Below are 25,060 nucleotides of genomic sequence, written 5' to 3'. Positions count from 1 at the left end.
GGGCTGGGGACAGACTCTGGACATACTTTAAACCATCTGTGAGGATCACTGCGGGGCATATGAAAGGGGCTAAGAGATGCCATGGGGACTGTGGGTGTCACAGAGCCAGCAGCCTGGTTCATTTGTTTCAGGGCACAGACTTGAGCCCCGAACCAGGGATCTCCGTGGAACCACAGCCCAGGCCTTCCCTGGACCAGATCGGTAGGCTTGCTCACGCTTTGACTCCCCACAGGACGCAGCAAGCCTGCCGCTGAAATCAGGGCCCTGGGTGGCTGCTGTTCTCAATGAACTCGTGCCTTCTGCCTTCTCCCTGACAAGCACGTGTTACCACATAACAAAGAAAGAAGAAACCCAAATCCAGAGATTTTGAAGACACAGAGGTGGAACAGCCTCACTCTAGGGCTGCGCGCAGCTGGGCCTGGACAGCGGGTCCTCACAGAGGTGGGGGGTCAGAGGAAGTGAGACGTAGGTAACGTAAGACCCACACGTGTCTGTGGCAGGGGAGGAGAGCCACCAGGACCGGCTTCCAGAGATCTCTCCCTGGGGAGCAGGGAGCCAGCAGCTCAGGGCTAGGGGCACGCTGGGTCTGGACGAGTAGGTGGGCAGGACTGCTGAGGGCTGAGCAACGGCTGACGGCAGGGGCGGGGGACAATCTGGAAGACCCCAAATGAGAGCAATTTGCTTGGCATAAAAATCCTTCCACGACCCCTCTCCTAATTTTGCTGGAAAAAAGATAAAAGGGATGCGAAGGTCGGGGTGCGGCAGGAGGAACACACCCTTCTGGCCAAGACTAGTCCCTCGGGGTGTGAGCCTCATTTCAGCTGCCAGACACGAGAAGACCCTCCTCCCCAAGAAAACAAAGCGCAGGGTCCTGCGCCTCCGCGCTCGGCCCCACACAGTGGCAGGTCCACCGGCACAGACATCAACACAGTAAAGAAAAAATGAACAGAAACTGACTCACTGATGACCCTGATACTGGAAGTGACTGACTAGATGAGCATTTTAAGTAATTATTATAAATATGTCCTAAGATTTATTGAAAAAGATAGAAAAAGTGGAGACACAGAGTCTCAGCAAAGAAATATGAAGTGTGAAAAAACAAATCCTTTATCTGAGAATTGTTATCTCAAATGAAATAAATAAAATATGGTTTGATAACAGAATGACTAAGGCAGGAGAATGTACCAGGGACGTGGAAGGCAGGCCAGTTAAAATGAGCCAAAACAACTGAAGGTTGTGACCTGTGGACAATGCTGCTGTCACAAGGTCACCAACACAAGTGTCCCTGGAACCCAAGTGAGAAAAAAAGGTGAATGGGGCAAAAAGTGTCTTTTATAAACTAGTAGCGTGAAATTTTCCAAGTTTGATGACAAACCTGAAATCTCTAAATTTAAGAAGTTCAGTGAATGCAAACATAAAATACGCAGAAAACTGCACCCAGGCACATCATACTTAAAACTATTAAAAGTCAAAGAGAAATACCCTAAAAGTAGCTTTAAAAAACCCCAATTATGGCACATATTGAGAAATGATGATAATTTGCTGATTTTTTCCCGGAAACAACACAAGCCAGCAGACAACAGACATATGTAAGGTGCCAAAGGCAACCAACCCACAGAACCGTCCACTCAGGCCCCAGGATGGCGGACCCAGGAGAAGCGCCTCCTGCGTGAGATGGAGGCGGGCTGGGCGGGAGTCTGCTGGGGCGCTCCTGGTGGGGTGGGGACACGGGGAGTTTACAGAAGCGCGTGAGGGATGGAGACAACTAGCTGCTACGTGAACACAGCTTAAAGCATCCTCCTGACTTCGCTGAAAGGTTTTCCCCTTAAGGACACACACAGCCCCATTACGAGGAGAGTGACTCACGCAGCGTGAAACAGGCAAGAACAGAGCTCGAAGGGGGTCCAGCCATGACTGTGGGGCCAGGAGGGGGCCCCCTCCCCACAGTGACGATGGCCACGCGGCAGCACGCCCTGCAGCCCAGTGAGCCAGCACCAAGCCTGCCAGGCGCCAGACCAGCTTGTGGTCTCCGCACTAAGACTGCGGGGAGCCCGTCATCACCACACCCTGCAGACCAGAGCCCTGTGCCCCTGGCAACTGCAGAGCTGGCCGCGCCCAGAGCCCGGGGCCCAGACGACTCCCCTCCTGAGAGGGGCCTCTCCCATCGCCTCAGGCTCTGCAGGGTGTGCCAGACACAAACTAGGGGCAGTCGTAACATGCCTGGCAAACGAGGGGTATCAAGACTGCTGCCACCACACTGCCTGGGGCACCCCAATTTCTTCCTTGGAACTTATCCAATGTCCCTCGGGGGGCAAAACACATAAAATGCCCCCTTTGACCACTTATCTCAACTTATCTTAAGAAACAAGTCAAAAAAGTGTCAAATTTCCTGTTACCTTGGAAATTAACAGGATCTTTGAAAAATAATTCAGTCCTTTGGTGTTCACCCAATCAGCTGAAAGGGCGTCTGTGACCTTCCCTGTGGTCCCCCGAGCAACTCTAGAAATACAGACCCAGGAGGCCCCCCTCCCTGAGGTAGCAGGCTGAGACACCGTCCTGCGGACCAACAGCACCGCGACCACATCCGCTCTCAGAGAAATGGCTCCCCCTGCCGTGCTCCAGACAAACGACAGCCCCCAGCACCACTGGTCCTTTCACACACATGCCCTCTGTCCCCACAGTCCTGCAGCTAGGTGTCACTGTCCTGGTCTGACTCCAGGCCCTGCAGGGGAGGGGCTTGCCCAGGGTCTCCAAGCTTGTCCGCTGAGGGCCAGGGTCTGCTCTCTGTCTGTTCAGCCCACCCCCTAGAGCTGAGCTGGCCACACCAGGGCCTTACCGGCACCTCCACCCCGTCCTTGCCGGCCAGCAGCCACTCCCAGCAGGCCAGGGCAGTCTCCATGCCATGCTCGTTGAACATCCGGAGTGGGCCCCAGCACAGATGACGAAGCAGCTGTGGGTCACAGTCTGCAACCAAATACACGCCCTTCAGAGGTTCCGTCTGTGGCCCAGCCCACGGCCTCCCCGAGTCAGCAGAGTAGTCGGCACCAGCGGGGCAACAGCCTTCTGTTTGCTCCCACCGAGCGAGATGCCCAGAGATCTTGCCCTGGGGGGCGCCGGCTCCCTAGGCTGGGGAGCGCTGGCTCCCTGGGCTGGCGGGGCATTGCCGTTTACGGACCAGCCCAGGGTTACCTTTGCTGCTGATGAGCATGGCCGTCAGTTTGAACATGGCCTGTGTGTAGTGCTGGGGGTCACCCCGGTCCAGCGCTGCGTTCAGCTCCTGAACCATCATCTTGTTCAGGTCGGATGTCTGGCCAGTGGCGTCTGAGAACCGAATCATCCCACATACCTGCAGGGAGCGTGCCATCAGCGGAGGGGCCCTGGGCCAGGCTTGGCCGCCCCACCTATGCAGGCACCCCCATCCCATCTCCACAGAGTGACAGGCTCGCCCCCCTGCACACAGCCTCCCTACAGCCTGTCCTTTAGACACCAGCCGTTCCCGCCAGGCGGGGTACCTCGCCAGCATAGCGGTTGCGCAGGTTGAGGGATGCCATGAAGTTGGAGTAGTCCTTCTTCACGCAGGCTGGCCGCTCCGTCAGCTGGGTTGCCTGCAGACAGACACTGACGGTTACCGGGCACCCAGGCATGTCTGCCGGGCTACTCTGAGGTCTAAGCCCCAGGTAGGACATCAAGTCCAGACCCGGTTGTTAAAATAAAACACTTCTGAACGCCCTCTGCTCTGCAGGCTGCACGGAGGATTTTCAAGGTTCTATTCCAAGCATCCCTCCAGAAGGCAGGCTGACTGCAGCCCCCAGTGCATCCTGGCTGCTGTTGCCCAGTGACAGGAGAACAGCTCTTCCCACAGAAACTGCATGGGGTCCTGGGGAGCCCTGGCCTCCAAGGTGGCACGTGCTGGTAACCGTGCCCAAAGACGGGGAAGGTGGCCAAGGCGAGTGCGGTGGCCAGTGGGGCTGGCACACCCCTGGCTGCCCACACTCCCGAGTGAGAAGGCAGACCATGGGGGACAGACGGGCCAAAGGATCACACCAGCCCTGTTCCTCCGCTTCAGCCTCATGCCTGCCTCCTGTCCCCCAAGACTCGGGGCCTTGGTGCTCCTGTCCCCACCCCGGTAGGACCCACCCACTCCACCTGCCTCATGTCCCTCCAGCACACTTCCTACACACCAGCTTATCTGAACCCTGCCCCATCTCTGCCTGTGTCCTCAGAATCTGGAGAGACCCAGGGTGAACTGCCTGGCCCCGCAGAGCCCAAAGATGGGGCAGCGTCAATCCACAGACCCTGCCTGAGCCTGGCCCTGTGGGCCGTGTGCAGGATGCCTGTGTCCTCAAAGAAAGCACAGTGACCCCAGGTGACCGCATAGGCCCTGATGCGCCCAGCCTGCCTAATGGGCTCCTCCCTTCCTGACTGGGGGGCCAGCCGCCACCCACCCCAGAGTGGGCAGCAGAGGCGTGCACACAGCCACCTCAGCTCCGACGGATCCCAGGCTGGGAGATGCCAACACAGCACTGCCCGTCCGGTCGGTCACCATTATCAACCACCGGCTTCGAGGTAAAGCTCTGATCTGGCCCTGAAAGGACCACCCAGTGCAGGCCCCTAAATTAACCTCGAGATGAAGCTGAGGATAGGGGGATGTAGCTGAAGGCGACGAGGGGGTCCTCAGGCATCCAGGTCAGCCTGACCATGTCCCACAGAACACTTCTCATGGACACACAAAAACCCACACCTGACCTCGCTAACAAACCAAGCTTAGCCCTCGTCACACACTCTGTGCAGGAACACCCGTCCCCGCGTGCGCTCCCCTCTGGGTCTAGGGTCTGCTGCAGACAGAGGCCCGGGCTCTTGAGAAAATCTCTGTTTCTGCCCTGGTCTCCCTGTGCGGGGCTCCTAGGATGACGTACCCCGAGAGTCGTGTTCTGCTTGTTGTAGCCAGCATAGTGCAGGATGCTCTCGGTGGCCATGGCTAGCCCCGTGTGCTGCGACAGTCCAGACACCCAGTTCTGGTGCTTGTTCAGATATTCCTGAGACAGGGGACATGCCATTTGATTTTAAAGGTGAAAACAAGCCTCCATGAAATAGGTGCGGGATACCAAAGTACACCCTGGCTCCAACATGGGGTCAGCCCTGCTGCCTGGCTGGGTTGAAGCCCCTCTGACCCCAGGGGGTGGGGGACGGAGGGCCTGGGCCACATGGGGGTGTCTGGGGGAGTGGCAAGGCTCTTTCAAGCGCATCATGCTCTTCCCTCTTGGGCCAGGCCTCCCGCTGACCCCGTCTAGGAATGAAAGGGGGCTTCCCGCCTGAGACCATAGCCACAGAGCTGGGCCCTGTCCTCCACATGAGCCTAAGGAACATGGACCGTCTGAAAAGCAAGCACTCGGGAGAATGCCACCTTGTGTGGTGGATGGCCACCACCAAGTCACAGCTGCTTGTCCCCAAGGGCTGCATCCTCCCAGCTCCTACGTCTTTGTGGAGGGGCAGCCTCGGGTCCCCTGGGCACACCCCAGGTCCTTGCAGGCGCTGGGAGCCCCGGCCCTGCCCATCCCAGATTCACACCAGCTCTATCCTGACCAGTTCCCGAGGTCAATTTTACAAGCCCCCTCAACACACCTGCTGTGGTCCAACCACATTGCTCCTAGTGGCCTTTCTCGTCTTTGATCCCTTCGAAGGGACCCCCCTGCTCTCCCACATGGCGGCATTTTTGTGTGTCTGCTTGACCACCTCAATGATGGCTCACTGGGCAGTCATGTGAACTTACGGCCAGTCTGGAAGGCCTCACACGCAGCTACACGTCTCCTGGACTCTGCCCCCACTGTGCTGGCCTCCCTCAGCCCTGGGCTTAGGGGCTGCAGGGCACCCCTTGGAAACACCGCTCCCGCTGGCATGTGAGCCCCTGGGCACCCAGCCTGCAGGCAGCCCCAGGCCCTGCCCCAAACCTGGCACTGCCCCAAACCCGGCACCTCATCTGCTGTGGTGGTCAGCTCCCCAGGCCACCCACCCTGGACCCCGGCACCTGCTCTCCTGCCCCGACCTGCACGCTCACTGCTCACTCACAGGTGCTATTACCCCGCAGGCCCTGGACCCACGTTTCTGGTTTGTTCTCCCATGGCAGTGTGGTGTGTGTTTCGAGCAGGCTGTCTGTGTGAAGCCCTCTGGGAGGAGCTCACTGAGGCTGCCCCTGGGTGACGTTAGGCAGATACCTGGAGGTGGGACTTGGTGGCCGTGGGCGCCCACTTCATGGCCTCCTGGAGGATCATTCCACAGCGGGCAGCGAAGTCCTTGACGATGCTCTGCAAGAGACATGGCCTACCTGTCAGTGCCTCCCAACTGCCACCAGCCAGCTACCCCTGGGGTCAGTTACCCCGAGGGCTGAGTTGTGTCCCTGGAGCCGTGCTGAAGCTCTAACCCCAGCATCTCAAATCATGACTGTGTTTAAAGAACAAAGAATCTTTAAAGACGTGATTACGGTCAAGTGGGGTCGTGAGAGTGGCCCTGATCAACGTGACAGGTAGCCTTACAAGAGGACGTGATTAGGACACAGTCCTGCACAGAGGGACCACCACATGGGGGTACAGGACAGGGCGCCATCAACAGACCACAGAGAGGGGCCTCTGGAGGAACCAGCCCTGCCAACACCTTGACCTCAGACCTCCAGCCTTCAGGACGAGGAGGGGCTAGACCTTTGCTGTTTCATCCATCACGCTGAGGACCTTGGCCACAGTGGCCCAGCAGGCTAACATTGTGACCGTTGTCACCAGGGCTCCTGTGGGGAGGGGAGGTGCCAAGGCTGGGATGTGGGCCAGCCCTAGGCTGTGGTCTGAGCCTAGATTCAATCTGCCACAGTGAGGGCTCTGTGTCAGACCCACTCAGCACATCCTCCTTCCCTGGGGCTGTCTGCTTGGCTGAGACCCACATGCAGCACAAAGCCCAAGTCGTGGGGCCTGCCCAGCACAGCAGCAGCCAGAGCACCTCTGAGCGGCCAAGCACTGGACACTCACACAACTTTGAGACACCATAAACCGCAAGGCAGCTGAGAACTGCCTGGCAGCCAAACCAGGAAGCGAGCGGACAGACCAAGTGGCGGTGGGGGGGTTGCCTACCTCCCGGGCCTCGTAGGTGTCAGGGACGGTGATGCGGTACGGGGCATCGGGGATGTCGTAGTAGGGCTGGTCCTTGTGAATGTCCTGCAAGCACAAGTCCATCTTCCAACTGCCCTCCTGGAGCCGTTCTGTGAGCAGGGCCTGCCTCCCAAACCCGCTGCAGACGCTGACTGGGAAATGCCCCACGGGGACCTGTACCCCCACCCCCACCCCTGCTTGTGGCAGGAATTAGCCTGACACTCACGGCATTCAGTGACAGGGACAGTGTCTGCAGGATGTCCAGCATGGTCTTCAGCACCGTCCCACTCCAGAGCAAGTGGGGGAACCTGCACCCAGAGCCCCTACTTAGGGCCCAGGAGCCCGTTCCCCGAGGAACTGTGCTCCTTAAACCCCGCCTCCCGCTGCCCAGCAAGGGTCGGAAGCCAGGAGGCCCCCAGGTGGGTGCCCAGTGGGAAGCGCTCCCCAGGCCCTGCCAGGCCCTCCTCATGGCAGACACAGCCCCAAGTGACCACTCCAGCCCAACCCTGCTGTCCTGGTCACACACGGGCCAGGCCCCTCCCTCATCCCCAAGCAGGGCTTCTCCGGCCCTCACATCAAAGCTCCTGAGGAAAACAGCAGTACAGGTGACCCCTGAACAACACGGGTGGGGGCACCAACCCCCGCTCATACAGCCCAAGTATAACTTACAGTTGGCCGCCGTTTCTGCGGTTCCACACCCGCGGGTCGGGAACCACTGCAGTATTTACCACTGATAACACCCCACATTGTTCAAGGGTCACCTATATCTGCAGGACACCTGGGGTACAGAGAAGAAGCTGCTCGGAGCATGGTGGCCCCAGGCCAAGGGGAGCAGGCCGCATGGCTGGGACACGCTGTGGCCCCAGCTCGGAGGCGCAGCTCAGACACGCTGTGTGTGTGTCTGCAGCTCCAGGGACACCCTGGAGAGCTGTGGGTAGGCCCAACAGCCTCTGGCTTTCACGCTGCCAGGAGGCTGCCCAGCCCACTTTGAGGGCCGGCATCCGTGGGGGACATCCCGTGAGTCTGCCGTTGCTCCGGTGCAGCAAGGAGAGCCAGTGTGGAGCTGGCTCAGGGTGGGCTCGCCTCCTCCCGAGGGGCCTGGGAGATACCCGTTCCCCTGGGGGCCTCTGGCCAGGCTCTGGGCTGGGACAGTGGGAGACTCAACACCCAATGTAAGTAACACTGACGGCTCAGAACAGGGAACATTTTGGGCCACTGAACCCTCACTGGCTGGCACCCTGTGGAGGCTGCACTGCCCTTGGAGGGCCGTAACTGGCTCCACTTTTCTCTGTACTGAGAACGCAAGGAGGACACAACCCCTGCGGCCCAGGTCTACATATGCACATGTGCACACATGCGCACACACATAGCAGCAGCAGCAGGGAAGAGGGCTCACTTGTCTACCAGACCAGACAGGTACTTGTCAGCTACCCTCCGGATCCTCTTGTGGATGTGGTTGAAGTTCACCAGCAGGAACTGGGCATGCCGCTCCAGCTCCTCCTCGTTCTCCTTGGTCTTGGCCTGCATTGGGAAGAGACAGGTAGCAGGCACCCCGAGGTGCTGGCAGACACGCAGGGCTCCCACAAGGCTTACTTTATCTGCCATCATGTTCAGGAAGGCGTCGAACACTTTGTCCGCAACAGCGATCACACACTGCATCATCCCTGAAATGGGAGGCCGGCTGTCAGCGGGCAGGGACCCACCCTGGCTGCTCTCTAGGTTTACAGAGTGAGCACGGGGTCCCACATGTCGCCCCAGCCTCCCCAACGTCACATGTCATCTGCAGTGACACTGCACTGCCACCTGGACTCCAGCCTTTCTCTGGATCCCCCGTCTCCCACTAAGTCCCCTTCTGTCCCAGGACCCAGCCCAGGACACCAGGTGGCATTGGCTCAGCGCCTCCTCGCCACCCCCCTGCCAGGTCTGCATTGATGTCTCCAGCTGTTCTGGTCTTTCCGGCCTCTTCTGAGGAGCACAGGCACTTTGTACCGAAGTCCCCCACTGGGGCCTGTGTGGTGCTGGCTCCTGTGTGGACCAAGCTCGCGGTATTTCAGCAACATGCCCTTCCAGTCGCACGTTGTCGGAGTGCAGTCAGTACCTCCCGGCCCTGGGCACGCAGTGCCGGGATACCTCCCAAGTTCCTGCTGTCCCCTCCCTGACTCCACCCTTAGAAGCCAGGCCTCGAGTCCAGCCCCAGCTCCAGGCAGAGGCCGGGAGCAGCACCTCCTGGAGAGAATCTGCGGACGCAGGTGGAAACCAACCGTGACCAGTAGACCCTCGGAGGTTGTGCAGATACCCCATCTCCTAAAATTCACTGAGCTGGGGCAATGGGCTCTGGTGTGGCAAGCGGAGTCCTGCAAGGAGGGTCTGTCCCTGAGGCCGACAGTCGGGTGAGTAGGGTTTGTAAATCCTCACTATTTACTTGGCTGTTCTCAGGCTGGCTCCTGTGACCTGTGACAACCACGTATGCTCTTTCCTCGTCTGACTGGCACGACCCTACTGTCCAGCACTGAGGGTGCCCCGCACTCATCCTGTACTCTCTCTGGAAATAAGATCTAGGAACGGGGCATACGCGCGGCCCCCGGGGCACAGAGCCAACTTGAAGAAGCCACAGCACAGTGAGAACCTCGGTGCGGTCGAAAGAACCGAAAGAAACACGTCCTCAGCGAGGGTGGCGAGTGACCAGCAGAGGGCGCTCCGGAGCCCCCGCCCGTGGTCGGCCTGCCCGGCCCCGCGGGAATCTCCCCGCAGGAGAGCCCAGGAACCCGGGCAGGCCTCTAGGGAAGCAGCCGCTCACAGTCCCTCAGCTGATTTCTCAAATGGCTTCTCCAAGAATTGATTTTTCCACTGAAGGGGAAGAGAGTCCAATAAGGATCTGGGGGTTGGTCCCTCGCTGGCGGGGACGAGCTTCTCTGGCGAGGACGGACTCCCCGCGGCCCACAGCGCTTATATTCATCTGAACGTACTCATCTCGGAATTAGCACGCAGCAGTCCTCGAAATATTTACCCACACCGCTAATCAGCATTCACGGACCCAGCAAATCAGCAAAGTTTGTTAAAAAAAAAAAAACAAAAAAAAACCCTTCATCCACAGGCCCTTAGAGGACAGATGAGCGAACTGTGTAAAAACAACAAAGCTGTTCAGACGGGGAGTGTCTGTAGGAACAAGTGCATCAAGGCCAGGACATTCCAGAAGGCGTGACTCCAAAACATGCCTTCAAGAACAGTAAACACACTGTCCCGCTGAATCTGAAAAGCCAACTCTTTTTGCCATCAATAAAAACAGTTATTTGTTTAAAAAGAGTAACAATTTTGTGAATAATTCCCTTAACATTTTAGGAACTAGTTTCTTAAGTTTTTGGGGGGGGGGGCGGGAGGTAATTAAGTTTATTTATTATTATTATGTTTTATTTAATGGAGGTACTGGGGATAGAACCCATGACCTCGTGCATGCTAGGCATGTGCTCTACCACTGAGCTATACCCTCCCCCTCTACCGTAAGAAAACCTGAAATGATTGCTAATACTGTTTGTTGGAATAAATGCATTATTAAAGTGAAATACATTTAAAAATCTGTGGATCAAGCACACTAAATTTCCTCAAATATTTAAGCACAATTATAAACTTAGTCACAAGTCTTCTAAGCATTTAATTAAAGCATAGGCCTAACATTTCAGAGTCTCTTCAGTTTTTAAGTACCTTATAAATCAGCACACACCCCGACACAATGACACCGAACCTCACCAGTGTCCTTGTGCTAAAATGGGCAAATGGTGCCTGCACAGTGCATTTAACGTTCCTTTTTCACTGCCTCCATTTTAACATTCCTGCATGTTTTTATTCCAAATCTTATCTTGGGTTTGCCTCACTAGGGTTACTGTAACAGTAACATTTTGAAACCATATGAGAGTTTAATGGTCTTTCTGTCCTGAGCGTGGTCCTTGTGACAGGTCCCCCAGAGGCCCTGTGAGCTCAGGGTCTGAGGACATTTGCAGCTGGGGACTTGCGAGTCTTTGTGTTTCACACAGACTTTTTTTGTATTTCGAAACTTTCCCAGAAAAGGAGGATGTGGCCCCCAGGTCCTGACCTGCTGGCCTGGCCTGATGGAAATGTGGGTGGGAAGGAGGTGGGGTCTCCTCGTGGCCAGCAGGAGGGAGCCCCCACAATGAGGAACGGGGCGGTGCCCCACAGCGAGCTCTCTGCTCTCGGCTAACCAGCACCACTGGCTGCTGCACAGACACCTCTGCACCTGCTGGGTGCCCTTCCTGCCTGGGCGCTGAGACCTAATGGTGGGCACCTGGCCTCTCCCTGGACGTATGGCTCTTTCCTGCTGTTCCCTCTTTACATGAGAGAAACAGCTACACATCTCCACAAATACAGGAGAAAACACTGCATACGTGTGTGCGTGTATAAACATAAAACGCACATATGAGATACAGAAATGTATCTCCCAGTGTATTTAGATATATATGTTCTAAGATATTTTCCCTTCTTTTAAGCAAAATAATAAAAAATACTGCGCCCATGTGCGTATTATGGCCATCTGTCTGCTGGGAGCCCTGAAGCCTGGTTCTCAGTTCCCCAGCTGTAGACATTGGAAAAGAAGGGCAGGGCCTTGGTCATGAAGACGCCCAGGGCCTGTCCAGCAGAGAACAGCACAAGGGACTGAAATCAGGGGCTACAGGGAATCTGTGCACAGATGCAGGGCCCCCCGCAGCAGAGGTAGAGCCAGAAAGAGGACTTTTTAAGATTATGCGTTTTTATCCTGATCTTCCCAGGGTGGGACAAAGCTTCATAACAGTGCTGTGTCCACAGAGAGAGAAAATCGGGAGCAGCAGCCCTTCCCACAGTGGGAAAGCTCGCTCACAAGGGCGCACGCCGTCCACTCACCAGACTTGTCCTTCTGAATGGCTTTATCCTCAAAATAGCAGAACATCACCTGGAAGCGATCGGGATCTGTGGAGCGCAGAACCCTGGCAAGAAAACAGCCCCGAGGAAAGGTGAGGCCCCAGGCCCTCCCACCAGACATGCTCCTGCCCAGGCAGGCTGGCGAGGCCACGAGGACAGACGGTCCTACGCCTACATCCCAGCCGTCCCCCGCTGACCACAGGTCTCGCGGGTTCCAACAGCATCAGCTGAGTGTCCAGCGACGGGAGCCTACAACAGGCAGCCGCCAACCTGAGAGGCAGTGCTCCCTGTGCCCAGTGTGCGTGTCTGGGGAGGACCTGAGCAGGGCCCCACCCGTGCAAGGTGCGCAGCTGTAAGAGAAGCCCGAGCGCAGGGGAGGAGGGGCCACCACCTCATGCACTCCAGTCGGTACACGGACAGCAGGTAGGTGGACATGGCGAAGTCCAGCTTGCTGATGAGGGCGGTCACCTCGGGGGCTGGGTCCAGCAGGTTGACCACGGTGGCACGGAGCTCGCTCAGCTCGGCCTGCAGGGCGAACGTGGGGCTCACATGGGCCAGGGCAGGGGCAGCCCCCTGGGACACGAACCCCAGGGCCAGGCGCGTGAGCAAGCACTTGGCAGGCCTGGCTCTCACTGCTCAGGAGACCCTGCCCTGCACCACCCGTCCCGGCAGACGAGGTCCTTACAGGGGTGACTGTGTCATTCTTCATGGCCGAGTTGTACTGGAGGACAGACCGCAGAGGCTCTTTGCTGGGAAAGGTGAGCAGGGGGGACTTGGTGGCTATTTCACAGACACCCTCGTACCACTCCTCTGGCCAGAGTCCTGCAAGAGAGCACAGCTCGTGGGCTGCCTCCAGCTCACAGGTTCTGGAGTCGGGGGCCCTTTGCTTGAGGTAACTGTCCCCAGAATGGGGTGCAGACATCATCCTGTCTCCTACCCTAGGCAGGATTTCCTAAGGCAGGTGGTGTCCTCAGAGCCCTAACCCACTCCAGGAACACTGCAGACACCTGGGCACAGCTACCACCAGTCACCTCCATCGCACTCTGCCCAGTCTTCCCCTACCTGATCCCTCCACGGCGAACCCCATCAGCACAGAGTACAGCCAGAAGTCCCGGAAGAGCTTCTGCAGCCGCGGCTTCGCCTCCTTGATGGGCGGCAACCGTCGGGTGAGCTGACCAGCCGAGGAGAGGTGGAAAAAAGGACCTTATTTGTATATGAAACTCTGAAACCTGGAGCCGTGAGACCGAGGCTTCTCCAAGTTGCCTCTCAAGGAAGCCGTTGGGCCGGCTGCGCAGGGACCAGCCCTCGGGCAAGCTTCCCGTTCACACTCCTTCAGAAGGAAAAGTCCATTGAGCGTCCAGTGTGCACAGCAGGCGCCGTGCTGGGGGGAGAAGCCTGGCTGCCTCGTCAGGGCAGGAGGCAGGCAGGCCACCATCCCAGGGCTCCCTGGTCTGGATGTTCCCCAGGACTGTGGGGCAAAGGCTGAGGCAGGAAGAGACAGGAGGTCTGAGGAACGTGCGAGTGGAGAAGTGGCTGCAGTGACCTTGGGCGGGACCCTAAAGTGTGAAGCAGGTGAAAACAGTGTCACCTGGGGGTGGGGGTAAGGGCTGGAGTCCCTGCGTCCCTGCCCGGACCATGTCCCGCCCGTGTGACAGGGGAGACCCGGCAGGACGAGTGGACCCTCACTAGAGCCCCTGGTGGAAGTCAAGCCCCACAGTGATAACCAACCTGTGTGACGGGCTTTGCAGTTCAGACACTTAGGATCCATGAGTGCCAAGCATGTCTGGCTAGGGCCAGGGGGCCAGGGGATGCCTATGGCTGCGGGAGGGGCGGGCAGAGCCGGGTGGGCAGGTAGGGCTATAAATCAATACAATGCTTTCTGGAGAGCAGTTTGGAAATGTGCATCCAAAAACTAAATATCCCCAACATTTTACCTAAAGTGCCATCTCCAGGAATCTATCAGAAAAGTACCTGATTTAGGCACAAAAATATAACATCTGTGATAATAGCAATATAAACAGAAAACACTGTAAGTCTACCTGAAAAGGACATTTAAATAAAGCATATTAAAAATCATTTCTTTAAAGAATATTTGGTAACACAAGTAAAGTTCATAACGTGTTAAGTGAAAAAAATGTAAAATATATGAATACCATATAGATTTACACACACATAGAAAAAGGAGGAGGAAAAACTGCCACGTGTTCACGATTATTTCTGGGTGGCTGGGGTGGCAGGACTTTCCAGCTTCTTCCTGGAGGCTGTCTGCGCATTCGAGGGTCCTGCTGCAGACCTGCGATCACAGGGAGGCCAGTGGAGGCTGGGGCGCAGGGAGCCGTGGGCAGGTGCCGAGGACGGGGAGGAGCGCGGGGCGGGGGAGAAGCCCGGAGCTCCCGGCCTGTCAGTGGGCCCAGGACAGCGGGGCTGGGGAGAAGGGCTAGGGGCCCGGCTCTGGGGTGCAGGCGCCAGGTCACTGCCTCTCACTGGCTGGGTCTCTGTAACTGTCACAGGCACCTCTGCCAGGGGTGTAGCCCTGCCCTCCATCCAGGAAGAACACGAGCGGATGCGGGGAGAGGGGTCGGGGCACCCAGGTCCGAGGGAACAAGATGGAGATCGGGGAGCGGTGGGCAGTGCCCCCAGAAGCCAGGATGCAGGGAGGTCACACGGGCACAAGGGCATCAGCGCTGAAGACTGCATACCCACGACCAGAGCTCCTGGGTGCTAAACCAGCCCCACAGCCACGCTTCCCTGAACACGATGACCGCCCTGACATGCCAGACTCCCCAGGCCCCTCCATGTGACACACCTGCAGACCCCCCCCCAAGGCCCGCTCTCATTTCAGAAGGTCTCTGGGGACAACCCTGCCAGACATGCTGAGGAATAGAGGTCAGGAGGCAGCTGTGCGATGCAGTGCTCCCCCACAAGCCAGGGTGTTCTGATAGCAATGCTTAAATCATGAGGCCAAAAACAAACTGAAACTGAAAATGATTCCAGCCCCCAGGCCCCTGTGAAGACCTGCTGGGGCAGACGTGTGGGTGGGAAGCACTGTCCGGGACACAGAGACACCCCCCATGCGGGCAGCCCAGGCCTTGGCCCCCAAGAAGACCTGTCGGAGCAGACGTGAGGGTGGGAAGCACCGCCCAGGACATGATGACCCCCGCGTGTGGACGGCCCGGGCCTGGGCCCCCGTGAAGACCTGCTGGGGTGGATGTGAGGGTGGGAAGCACCACCCGGGACACAGTGACCCCCGTGCTGTCTCTGCCTCTGCCCACAGAGGAACAGGCTCACGGGATGATGCCCTGGGCCAGGTCAGAAGCTGCGACCACTTAGGGGAAGAGAGGACTCCACTCCCAGGGGAGCATGAGAGCCGCCACCCCGATATAGTTGGGCCCCAGAGCTGACGGGGGGGATGGTCACGCCTCCAGTACCAACATGACTGACAACAACATGACTCCAACACAAGTCACCCAGCAGTGATCAAAGACACAGCAGGGCTTTGTGCTGACGAAACTGGCTGAGCGCTGTTTGATCTGGGACGTATTTACTTTGGAAAACACAGTCCAGCACCAAAGTTCACGCTGCAGCCCCCACGACCTCAGCCGATTCCAGCCCTGCAAAACCGCTTCTCAGGAGCCCAGAGGTGAGTCGGTTTCTAACGTTTCTGCTGATTGAGAATTCCTATTTGCAGTGGTTAGGGGTGGGTGACTGGTTTGTATCTCCATCAGACTGCACATTCAAATGCTTTCTGTGTTATGTTAGAAAGGGAACATGGTTTTCTTTTTAACCTGCTGGTAGTAGTGTTCTGTTGGCTACACGGGTGGGGCAGGAGGCAGACCCGGGAGAGAAGCGCCAGGCTCCGGTACAGGATGTGGACGGGACAACAGTGCCGGATGAGTGTGAGGATATCCTTTTCTGGGGGAACTCATATGGCTTGGGAAGACCACACACATGCATATGTACACGTGCAGGGACCTGGTGAACCTGGAGAAGCGGGTTGGGGGCTGCTCTCCATGCTCCTCTGTCAACTCTTCTGCGAGTTTGAAGTTACTTCTACCTAAAAAGCTCTCCCAGCTTCTCTCTTGTCACACCTGCTCTGTCTGGGCCTAGAGACAGCAGGCAGGAGGGGCCTAACGGCCCAGCCCTGCTCCGTGCAACCAGCACGACAAAGTGCCACGGCAAACAACCAGGAAAACAAAACCCTGAACCGTTTACCTTTAAGAATTGCTGCTTCTCTGCAAAGACAGCAGTGTGGACTTAAACAGCCTAGCAGTAATTTTAAAGTCTCACTTGATTCCTGCCATACTAAGTGACAGAACCACAGGAAGAGTCACTGCTCGGATCCCTAATTTTAAACCACAGGAAATATGGGGAGTGCATTCAGCTTCCCCTGATGAGGGTAAAATGAAAACTATTTTGGGCTTTTCATCATCTAATGAAGGAACAGGGTACTAGAAGCTTCAAATTCACCGTCTGAACACAGAAAAAAAGCATCAAAGTGTCCCCTCCGCCTCCCGACCTGGTCCCAGACTCCCTTCTCCTGACACTCACTCACTCAGGTTGGGGGTTCGCAACCTCCTTTTCTCTGAGAGGGACACTCGCATCAAGCTGCCTGCTTTCCTCCTGCCTGGCTTCCTCAGCTGTCTTCCCGAAGCTCCTGAGCCCAGTTCACTAGGAACCTGCCCACTTCCACTTGCAGCCACGCACCTGAGAACCTGTCTCAGTCACATGCTGGGGGAGCAGGGGGAACGGGGCAGGACAAGACAACAGACACTTCAAAGTCAGGAGCCACATGACTTTCTCCAAAATGCGCACAAGTCTCTCTCGGTGATGAGGGCCATGTTAGAGCTGAGTGTCTTACGGGTACAGCAGGGGCTGGTGCTCCGGGGCAAACAGGCAGAGCCCTCACGTGGGGAGGGGCTCACCCAGTTCCCATCCAGCCACGGGCACAGCGCCTGGGGTGTAAAAACACTGGGAGGAGGAAGTTAAGTTGCAAAAAATTCCTCGTCCAGCGCCTGGTGCTCAGCAGAGGCCCTGCCGAGTCACTGCCGTCAACAGCCACTGAGAGCAGTTCCAGGGGGTATCTGTGCAGTCAGCCCACCTTCAGGCCGAACAAGTCAAATATTTACCTAACAGGGGCCAGGAACTCTGACCTGGCCTGGAAGGGAAGCAGGTATTCTGGGCCTCAAAGGTCTAACAGGAGAGGGTCACACAAACAAAAAACTCAACAAGACACTCTCCTCTTTGGGGGGTGATCAGAAGGGGCTGCTCCCAGCACAGAAGGCGAGCCCAGCCCAGTTTCAGGCCCCACCCGCCTGGCCAGTGTCCTCACAAGCCACGCTTCACTGCACACCAGCCCCCAGACAGCTGGAGGGCCCCGAGTGCCTCCAGGCCTAGTATGCTGTGTGCAGAAGAGAGACAGGGTTGGGTGAATGACTGAAAAGACTCCCCAGGACCCCTGAGCCTCGGGATTCCGGATGGCTACAGTTCTGCACAGCTTTCAAGAAAGGGTTCTGAGCTGGGGCCCAGGGTCCTTCAGGCAGGCGCCCGTTTCTCTTCACCAGATCCTGAAGTGGTGAGGGACTGGTGCCTGAGGCACCCTCCTGGGCCACCGCTGGGGACCTGGCAGAGGTAGGGGGTCTGCCAGGCTGCCTCTCACCATGTCCTGTCCTCCCTCCACTCCAGCTCTGCTGAAATGCTGCGCCTGCTGCACCCCCTCTTTGTGTCTCTCCTCCTGGCATCCGTGTACAGGAGCCACAGCCTGGGGCACCAGCTTGATGACGGAGGAGAGGCCCCCCAGTGGGGGCAGCTGAAGGGCAAAAACTTGAGCCAGCCCGTCCTCCCCGCTGACTTCCACAGGGAGAACACAGTCACCAATGACTGGATCGCGGACGGGGAGGAGGATGAGGACTACCTGGACCTGGAGAAGATCCTGGGGGAGGACGACGACTACATCGACATCGTGGACGCAGCCCCACCCACTGACCCCGCCGCCAGCGCTGCCAGCGCCCTCCTGCTCTTCCCAGGCAAGAGCCGCATCCAGAGGCTGAACGTCCTCAACGCCCAGTTTGCCTTCGACCTGTACCGGGCACTGAAGGAGCAGACCAGTGCCGCAGACAACGTCTTCCTGGCGCCTGTGGGCATCTCGGTGGCCATGGGCATGATCTCCCTGGGCCTGCGGGGGCAGACCCACGAGCAGGTGCACGCTGCCCTGCACTTCACTGACTTCGTCAACGCCAGCAGCAAGTACGAGCCGGCCACCGTCCACAACCTCTTCCGGAAGCTGACCCACCGCCTCTTCAGGAGGAACTTCGGGTACACGCTGCGCTCTGTCAACGATCTGTACGTCCAGCGGCAGTTTCCCGTCCGGGACGACTTCAGAACCCAAGTCAGGCAGTACTACTTTGCCGAGGTACAGGTGGCCGACTTCTCGGATCCGGCCTTCATCTCGAAGACCAACCACCACATTTCCAAGCTCACCAAAGGCCTCATCAGAGATGCCCTGGAGAACATAGACCCCGCCACCCAGATGATGGTCCTAAACTGCATCTACTTCAAAGGTAAGAACCGACGTCACGGCCTCAGCGCGAGCTCGCGGCACCGCTCTCGGCACACAGGCACACCCAACATTCTACCTCAATTTACTCAGGAAACCAAGATACCGGGTCAGCTCACAGGGACAGGGAAGATCTCGGTGAGGGGACAGGAGAAGCTGACACTCAAAAATTCCGCACTTTTCACTCATATGAGTCTTCAGCACAGCCTTGTGAGGCAAGCAGTGTCATCCGTACCACGTCCTGCAAACACCAGGGAAACGGAGATGCTGGGAAGGGGCAGGGCCAAGCTCGCCCAGGCAGGCGTGTCCAGCACCCTGGTGACTTAGGATAACTCAGAATCCGTCTCAGCGTTGGGCCAGCTTGGAGTTGAGGTTTTTTCGTTTTCTTTCCCAGTGACTTTACTGATCGCTGGAGTAAGAACAAAAGGCTAGAAACAAGCTCAGCTCAAGGAACTGGCACCAACCCCACCCCATCCTGTCTCTGCAGGTGGGGGTGGGGAAACCAACTCCTACTTCTAGAGCAACTGTTCTGGGCCAGGCACCATGGCACATCTTAAGGAGGACTTCCCTGCAACAACACACATGCATGCAGGGCCCCTAGGATGCCAGAAATAAACAGATGTGGATTTGTAGAAACCAGACCTCACTTTTAAGGAGCCCTCAGCGGGACCTGAGCTAGGAGAGATCTTCACCTCACTCTACATGCCCAGACCGTTGAGGGCAGCCACGAGGAGTGGGTCACAGCACACCAGGCCTGGTGACGGGCAACCACTGTCCTCTGCCACCAAGCACTACTGGGCACTGACCAGGTCAGTCCTGAGGCCTGGGAGGCCACACTTCCCTGCAGGTCCGCTCCAGTGCCATGTACAGTGGCCTAGAGGCCAGTTCCTGGAGGTGGCTGTGGGGTGGCGAGGCCAGAGCCCCCACCTGCCAGGACACCTGCTCTGGGCCACAGCCTCCATCTGCCAGAACACCACTCTGTGCCTTAGCCGAGGGCCCTGGTGCCATAATGCTGCCTCTAGTCAATGCAGGGTTAGAAGGCAAGAAGGCTAGAGTAGGGTGCAGGCTGAGCTGGACCCCAGGGTCCCCCCAACACCAGGCAGAAGGCCAGCCGTGGGCAGGCCCAAGGCGGAGGCTCCAACAGGCCTGTGCCAGACACACGTGAAGTACTCGGTCAACACACACGTGTCCTTTATCACTGGCTGGTGAGACAAGTGTGGGAATGAAAACTGGGTTGAGAACTGGCCTCATCAGTCTGACCCGGGTTCTCACCTCTGTTGTGGGGCAACAGCAGCTGCCCTGACGGGGCTGGGCAGCACCACCACCCAGGGCGGTGCATCGCTCGGTGCAGCATGGCACAAGGCCAGATGCTACAGGCTAAGTAGGTCTGATGTGGCCGGTGGCACTTATGAGCAATTAAGCCCCGTTCAGGGATGACCATGACGGTCAGGGAAGACATCTGGGCAGCACTGAAGCCCTTAGCCCTACCAGCCTGGGGACACCCCAACTCCAAGGGCCTCTGCCTCAGGTTGGGTGTTCAGAGCAGGCAGGGACCTGGCAGCAAGCCACCTGTGCAGTTTATAATCCGGGAGCCAGGGCCACACCAGAGGGGAGGGGCACTGGAGTGGTGCCAGCAGTCGGGGATGAACAGCCAGCAGCAGCCGGGCAAGCCCAGACACTCATCAAAAGAGATGCAATTTTAAGCTCTAGCTCCCAAATTTGTCATCACTTTCATTTTAATTTCAGATGTTACGACAACCCTGTAAAGCACAGGGAAACAGAAGACGTCAGAAGGGGAGAGCCCAGAGTGCGTGGGGAAGGAGGGAAGGGGGCGTCTGCCCCTCTGCCCTGGGCGGGCATCAGGAGACATTCGGGGTCATTGTGACCTGGGGGACGGGTAGGCCAGGGTTGAGGGACACCCCACAGGCACAGGACACCCCCACAAAGACAAATCCATCCCAACCACCGACAAATCCAGTCCTCACAGGTGGCGTTCTCATCCCTCGTCAGACGCACCTGCTTCCGTGGACAAAGCGCTGCCCCCGAATCCAGAGTGAAGGTGGTGAGGGCAGCATCCCGCCCGTCACCCTAGAGTCACAGAGTGAGGGACTAAACCCAGTCCAGGCCAGCAGGAGTGCAAAGCCACTCGTCCCACAGTGGGGAAGGAGAGGCCCAGGCAGGGCAGTGACCTGCCAGCATCAACGTGCTAGTGTCAGGATCTAACTCAGAACTTGTGCCGGTCTGTCCACACTCTTCCTACAAGCCTCTAAAAATGTGTTCTCAACGTGTGGCTCTTGGACGGCAGCCTCAGTAGCACCAGGGAACTGGTTAGAAACACAAAGTCCTGGTCTAAACCCCACCTGAGGGACCAGACTGTGGGGGTGGGCCGTGCAGGCTGCTAGCCCTCCAGGAGAGTGTGTGAATAAAAGCCCGTTCCTGCTGACTTTACAGGATCCTGGGTGAATAAATTCCCCGTGGAGATGACACACAACCACAACTTTCGCCTGAATGAGCGAGAGGTGGTCAAGGTGCCTATGATGCAGACCAAGGGGGCCTTCCTGGTGGCTAGCGACCAGGAGCTGGACTGTGACATCCTGCGGCTGGAGTATGTGGGGGGCATAAGCATGCTGGTCGTGGTCCCGCACAAGCTGTCTGGGATGAAGGCCCTCGAGGCCCAGCTGACGCCCCAGGTGGTGGAGAGATGGCAGAAGAGCATGACAAACAGGTACCTGGGGGTGGCCGGTCACTCTAGGGAAAGGGACTAACTCTGCCCAGACTCCCCACGCCTGCTCTCCGAGACAGCTCAGAAGAGGGGCAGGGACCCCCAGCTCCGCCACACACCTGCCCACCTGCCCGGGCTCCCCAGGGCCGCTCACTGTGGGAAGAAACAGAACCCCTCACCGCCCCATCCTCTCAACCCCGAGGGGACAGGCGTGACATTCATGGTGTCCCCGTTAGTTCTCACACCGGTGTGAGAACCGCAGGTGTTCCCGTGTACCAAGGTCGTGGCTGGGCCGGGGCAGGTCTGACCAGATCTGGCCAGGCCCGGGTTAGCAAGTGAAGCAGGCTTAGGTCTCATTCTGGGGCAAGAACACAGAGAAATGTGACCAAGACAGAAACAGGCTCCAGGATGCAGGTCAGCCCAGTAGACACTCAGCCATCAAGCCCTGTCACTCTGTCCCTAAAAATGTCCCTCTGTACCTGCCTCCCTCCCAACCTCACTGCCCACAACCTTAGCCCTGACTCAGGGGCCTACCCAGCCCACCTACCCACTGCTCAGCCCACCTGCTCCGCCGGACAGCGCCTCAAGCTCCCTCTGCCTGTGGACTGTGGACCCCGGCCTACAGGGTGCAGTCCTGCTCTGCTCCCCCTCCTTGCCTCCCTTCCCTGGAGCCCCTGCGCTCCAGCCAGCCCACAGCCTCAGCCCCCTACCCCGGCCTTGTCCCCCAGGCACATGAACCCCTCCTCCTGGACGGTTCATCACTTAGGCGTTAAAGGACCGTCTTTTCATCTTGCTGCTTCACACTTGGGCATCTTGACTCCCCAGAGGGAGAGCAAACTCTTGGGAAGGAGGTGCGTTCGGCATCTTTACCCCGGGGCTGCTGGGCGCTACAGCTGCTGTCTGTGCAGGCAGGCTCTGACAGTGCTCAGCGCTGTCCAGGGAATGGAGCGTTCTTTAATAAGTGCACTGACCTGCACTCCAACTCCATAACTGATAAAATAAGAAATGCCTGAAAGCAGGGACCCGAACTAGCGAATCACATCAGATGCCTTTGACCTATGAGCCAATGAAAGCTCTGCCACTCCCGGAGGGCAGAATGATGCCTCCAGAACCTGTACTTCAGTCAGCCAGGCCCATTCCTTCCCTGACCAGGACGCGAGAGGTGCTCCTGCCCAAGTTCAAGCTGGAGAAGGACTACAACCTGGTGGAGGCCCTGCGGTCCGCAGGGGTCACAGCGCTATTTGACAGGAACAGCAACATGACGGGGATCTCGGACCAGAGGGTCACCATTGACCTGGTAAGGCCTGCCCTCTGCACCCATCCCTGCCCCCTACCCTGTCCTGGGTCTGCCCCCAGTAGGGCCCCCCGCCCCGGCCGAGCGTGCAGCCTTGGGGTCCGTCCCTCCTGGTGACACCAGAGGGAGAGCAGGTGCCCCAGTCTGTGACATAGCCACTCCCAGCCTGGCTGGCGATGGCACCCAGCACACGGGAGAGCAGCCTGGCCCAGGGACATGCAGACTCTGGCCTGTGTTTCTCTGGCAGCAGCCCCAGAGCGTGAGCAGGTGGGGGGTCCCTGGCCACGGTCTTGCTCACAAGACATGCACGGTGCACAGCCCCTGGGGGCCATGGAGCAGGGGAAAGACAGCTGTTCACACAGCACAGCCTCCCCTTAGCTGCCGGGTGAGCACAGGGTTTCAAGGGTCCTCTGACGAGCTGCGGCCTGTGCCTCCCAGAGGGTCTCCCCACCCTTTCCCTGAAGGAGTTGAGATATCACTGTCCCCGCTGCCCCTCTGTCCCTCTGTGCTCGACCTGACGCTCCCCTCTCCCCATGGCACAGTTCAAGCACCAGGGCACCATCACAGTGAACGAGGAGGGCACACAGGCTGCAGCCGTGACCACTGTGGGCTTCATGCCGCTGTCCACCCAGGCCCGCTTCAGTGTCGACCGGCCCTTCCTGTTCCTCGTCTATGAGCAGCGCACCGGCTGCCTGCTCTTCATGGGCAGGGTTGCCAACCCTGCCAAGTCCTAAAGGTGGGGTCTGGGCCCATGGCTGCCCCCCGACGAGGAGATGTGCTCTGGCGCCGTCACCCTGGGCTGCTGCTCCCCTTCCCAGAGGCAACTCTGACAGAGACCAGGCAGCTTGCTGGGATTGGGGTCAGTTCTGCTCCGTGCCCAGTGCTAGCAGCTCCTGGGAGTGGGTGCACCTGGACGGTGTTGGCAACACAGCCCGCTCTGACCGACTCTCTCAGCAAAGCCCATCCCCAGGGCCCCAACCCTGCACGTCTGGCTCCGCTACTCAAAGCCCTTCTCAGCCAGGGCTCCTTGGCTGAACACGGAACACAGATCAGAGGGGTGACTGAGCCCCTCCCCGCTGTCCGGAGGGAAGGGGCCCCTGACACTGAAGGGGAGCCCTGGGCCGCGCGCTCAGTCCTGTTGAGGCCCAGCTTCCTGAACTGATGCTAAAATGTCTCTGCACCTGCTGTCACCTAGCAGCCCCCCGGGGACAACATGCACATGTAGCCATGCCTTCCACCCTAGAGATAAATGTGGCCACTTTCACTGTGTACGATTCTATCTTTTTCAAGCTCAAATAACTAAGAAAGGCCAAATTCAAAACAGCAGGCAACCCAGGGGTGATGGAGGCTGACAGAGTGACCCACAGCAGACAGGTTTTTGGCATCGGATGTGCGAGTGTCGCTGGGTCTGGGGTGGCCCTGGGAATGCCAGTCTCCACGCAGGGCACGTGCTTCAGCGTCCACCCTGGATGCGGGGAGACCCTCTGACATACTGTGATAGGTCTGGTTCGAGGAGAAAGGCGACACCGAGGCCTGTATTTTTAGACCCTAATTCCAGGGTAAGACCAGTGGAGTTCAAAGAGGCTGCTCAGGACAGAGGAGCACGGGGGCCGCAGGCCAGGGACACCACAAGCTCTGCGTACACGCCATCTGACTGTGACCCCGCGGCCCTGACTCCAGGGTCCAAGTGCAGGCCGGCCTGACCCCACAGAGGGCTGCTGACCCGGTGAGACCTGCTCAGTCACAGGGCCCCCAAGGGGCGCACTGAGTGATCCCCAAAGTGGGGGCCGGGGGTGCCTGCAGGTCATCACTGGGCCTCATGCCAACCCCAGGCAGTCAACTGTTACCACCTCCTTCTCACAGCTGGAGAAACAAGGAGAACGTGTAGGGAACGAGGTCTTCCCAGGCCCGAGTCCACCGCTAACCCTTTCCCCCACCCCCTGCTTCTTGCACCAGGTCACCCGCCTCGAGCTCCCGGGAGTCCTGGGCTTGCCGACCCCCTCGGAAGCCCTCCTCCACATCGTCAGCACTGTGCTGGTAGGGTCTGGTCCTGCCGCTGCTTTCCAGGCCCCTCCACCCCTCCACGCACACCTCAGAGTTCTGCCCTCAGCCCTTCCCACGTCTCCCATGCAGAAGGCACGTGGCCCCGTGCGCAGCCAGCCAGGCCCTCCACCCTGACATCCACCTGGTCCACTCAGCCTGCCCTCGGTCTCTTCAGAAACAGCCAACCCCTGGCCCCGGGCAGCACAGTGTCCTCTCGGAGCCCAGGCCTGAGCTGGCTGCCAGGGTTCCATGCCAGGTTCTGACACTTGGAGGCAAGTCTGTGCCTCAGTCTCCCTGCCTGTAAAGCGAGGAGAACAGTACCCACCTCGCAGGGCTGTGCTAAGGGCTAAGCGAGTTGCTGCCTGGAAGGGTTCAGATCACGGCCTGGGGCTCACCAAGAGCTGGGGAGA

At 58.2% G+C, this 25,060-nt stretch overlaps 2 protein-coding genes across 2 annotated transcripts in view; one reads left to right on the top strand and one right to left on the bottom strand.

The window, feature by feature from the left end:
* Nucleotides 1-25,060, bottom strand: part of PI4KA (phosphatidylinositol 4-kinase alpha) — a 74,832-nt gene that overhangs the window by 14,664 nt on the left and 35,108 nt on the right. Inside the window, exons 20-32 of the mRNA XM_031443173.2 lie at nt 13,101-13,209; nt 12,724-12,860; nt 12,430-12,563; nt 12,021-12,103; nt 8,724-8,794; nt 8,527-8,651; nt 7,357-7,438; nt 7,113-7,196; nt 6,213-6,302; nt 4,917-5,036; nt 3,513-3,605; nt 3,190-3,346; nt 2,837-2,964 (exon numbers count right to left, since the gene is read on the bottom strand). Coding sequence (XP_031299033.2) covers nt 2,837-2,964; nt 3,190-3,346; nt 3,513-3,605; nt 4,917-5,036; nt 6,213-6,302; nt 7,113-7,196; nt 7,357-7,438; nt 8,527-8,651; nt 8,724-8,794; nt 12,021-12,103; nt 12,430-12,563; nt 12,724-12,860; nt 13,101-13,209 — 1,413 coding nt within the window. The remainder of the gene's footprint in view (nt 1-2,836; nt 2,965-3,189; nt 3,347-3,512; nt 3,606-4,916; nt 5,037-6,212; nt 6,303-7,112; nt 7,197-7,356; nt 7,439-8,526; nt 8,652-8,723; nt 8,795-12,020; nt 12,104-12,429; nt 12,564-12,723; nt 12,861-13,100; nt 13,210-25,060) is intronic.
* On the top strand, nt 15,513-23,876 carry SERPIND1 (serpin family D member 1). The gene is made up of 5 exons (XM_010987334.3): nt 15,513-15,678; nt 17,721-18,595; nt 21,043-21,316; nt 22,466-22,610; nt 23,150-23,876. Exons 2-5 carry the CDS (start codon nt 17,731-17,733, stop codon nt 23,339-23,341), a joined length of 1,476 nt encoding a protein of 491 aa, XP_010985636.1. The 5' UTR covers nt 15,513-15,678; nt 17,721-17,730; the 3' UTR covers nt 23,342-23,876.

This window comes from Camelus dromedarius, chromosome 31 (assembly GCF_036321535.1).
Source record: "Camelus dromedarius isolate mCamDro1 chromosome 31, mCamDro1.pat, whole genome shotgun sequence".
NCBI classification, from domain to species: Eukaryota; Metazoa; Chordata; class Mammalia; order Artiodactyla; family Camelidae; genus Camelus; species Camelus dromedarius.
This window is presented reverse-complemented; position numbering and strand designations above follow the sequence as displayed.

Excerpts from the sequence above, each read along its gene's own strand:
- SERPIND1 (XM_010987334.3), top strand. The coding sequence starts at position 17,731 with ATGCTGCGCCTGCTGCACCCCCTCTTTGTGTCTCTCCTCCTGGCATCC. Across the intron at positions 21,317-22,465 it reads CAGAAGAGCATGACAAACAG|GACGCGAGAGGTGCTCCTGC; the intron begins GTACCTGGGGGT and ends TTCCCTGACCAG. Across the intron at positions 22,611-23,149 it reads AGAGGGTCACCATTGACCTG|TTCAAGCACCAGGGCACCAT; the intron begins GTAAGGCCTGCC and ends CCCATGGCACAG.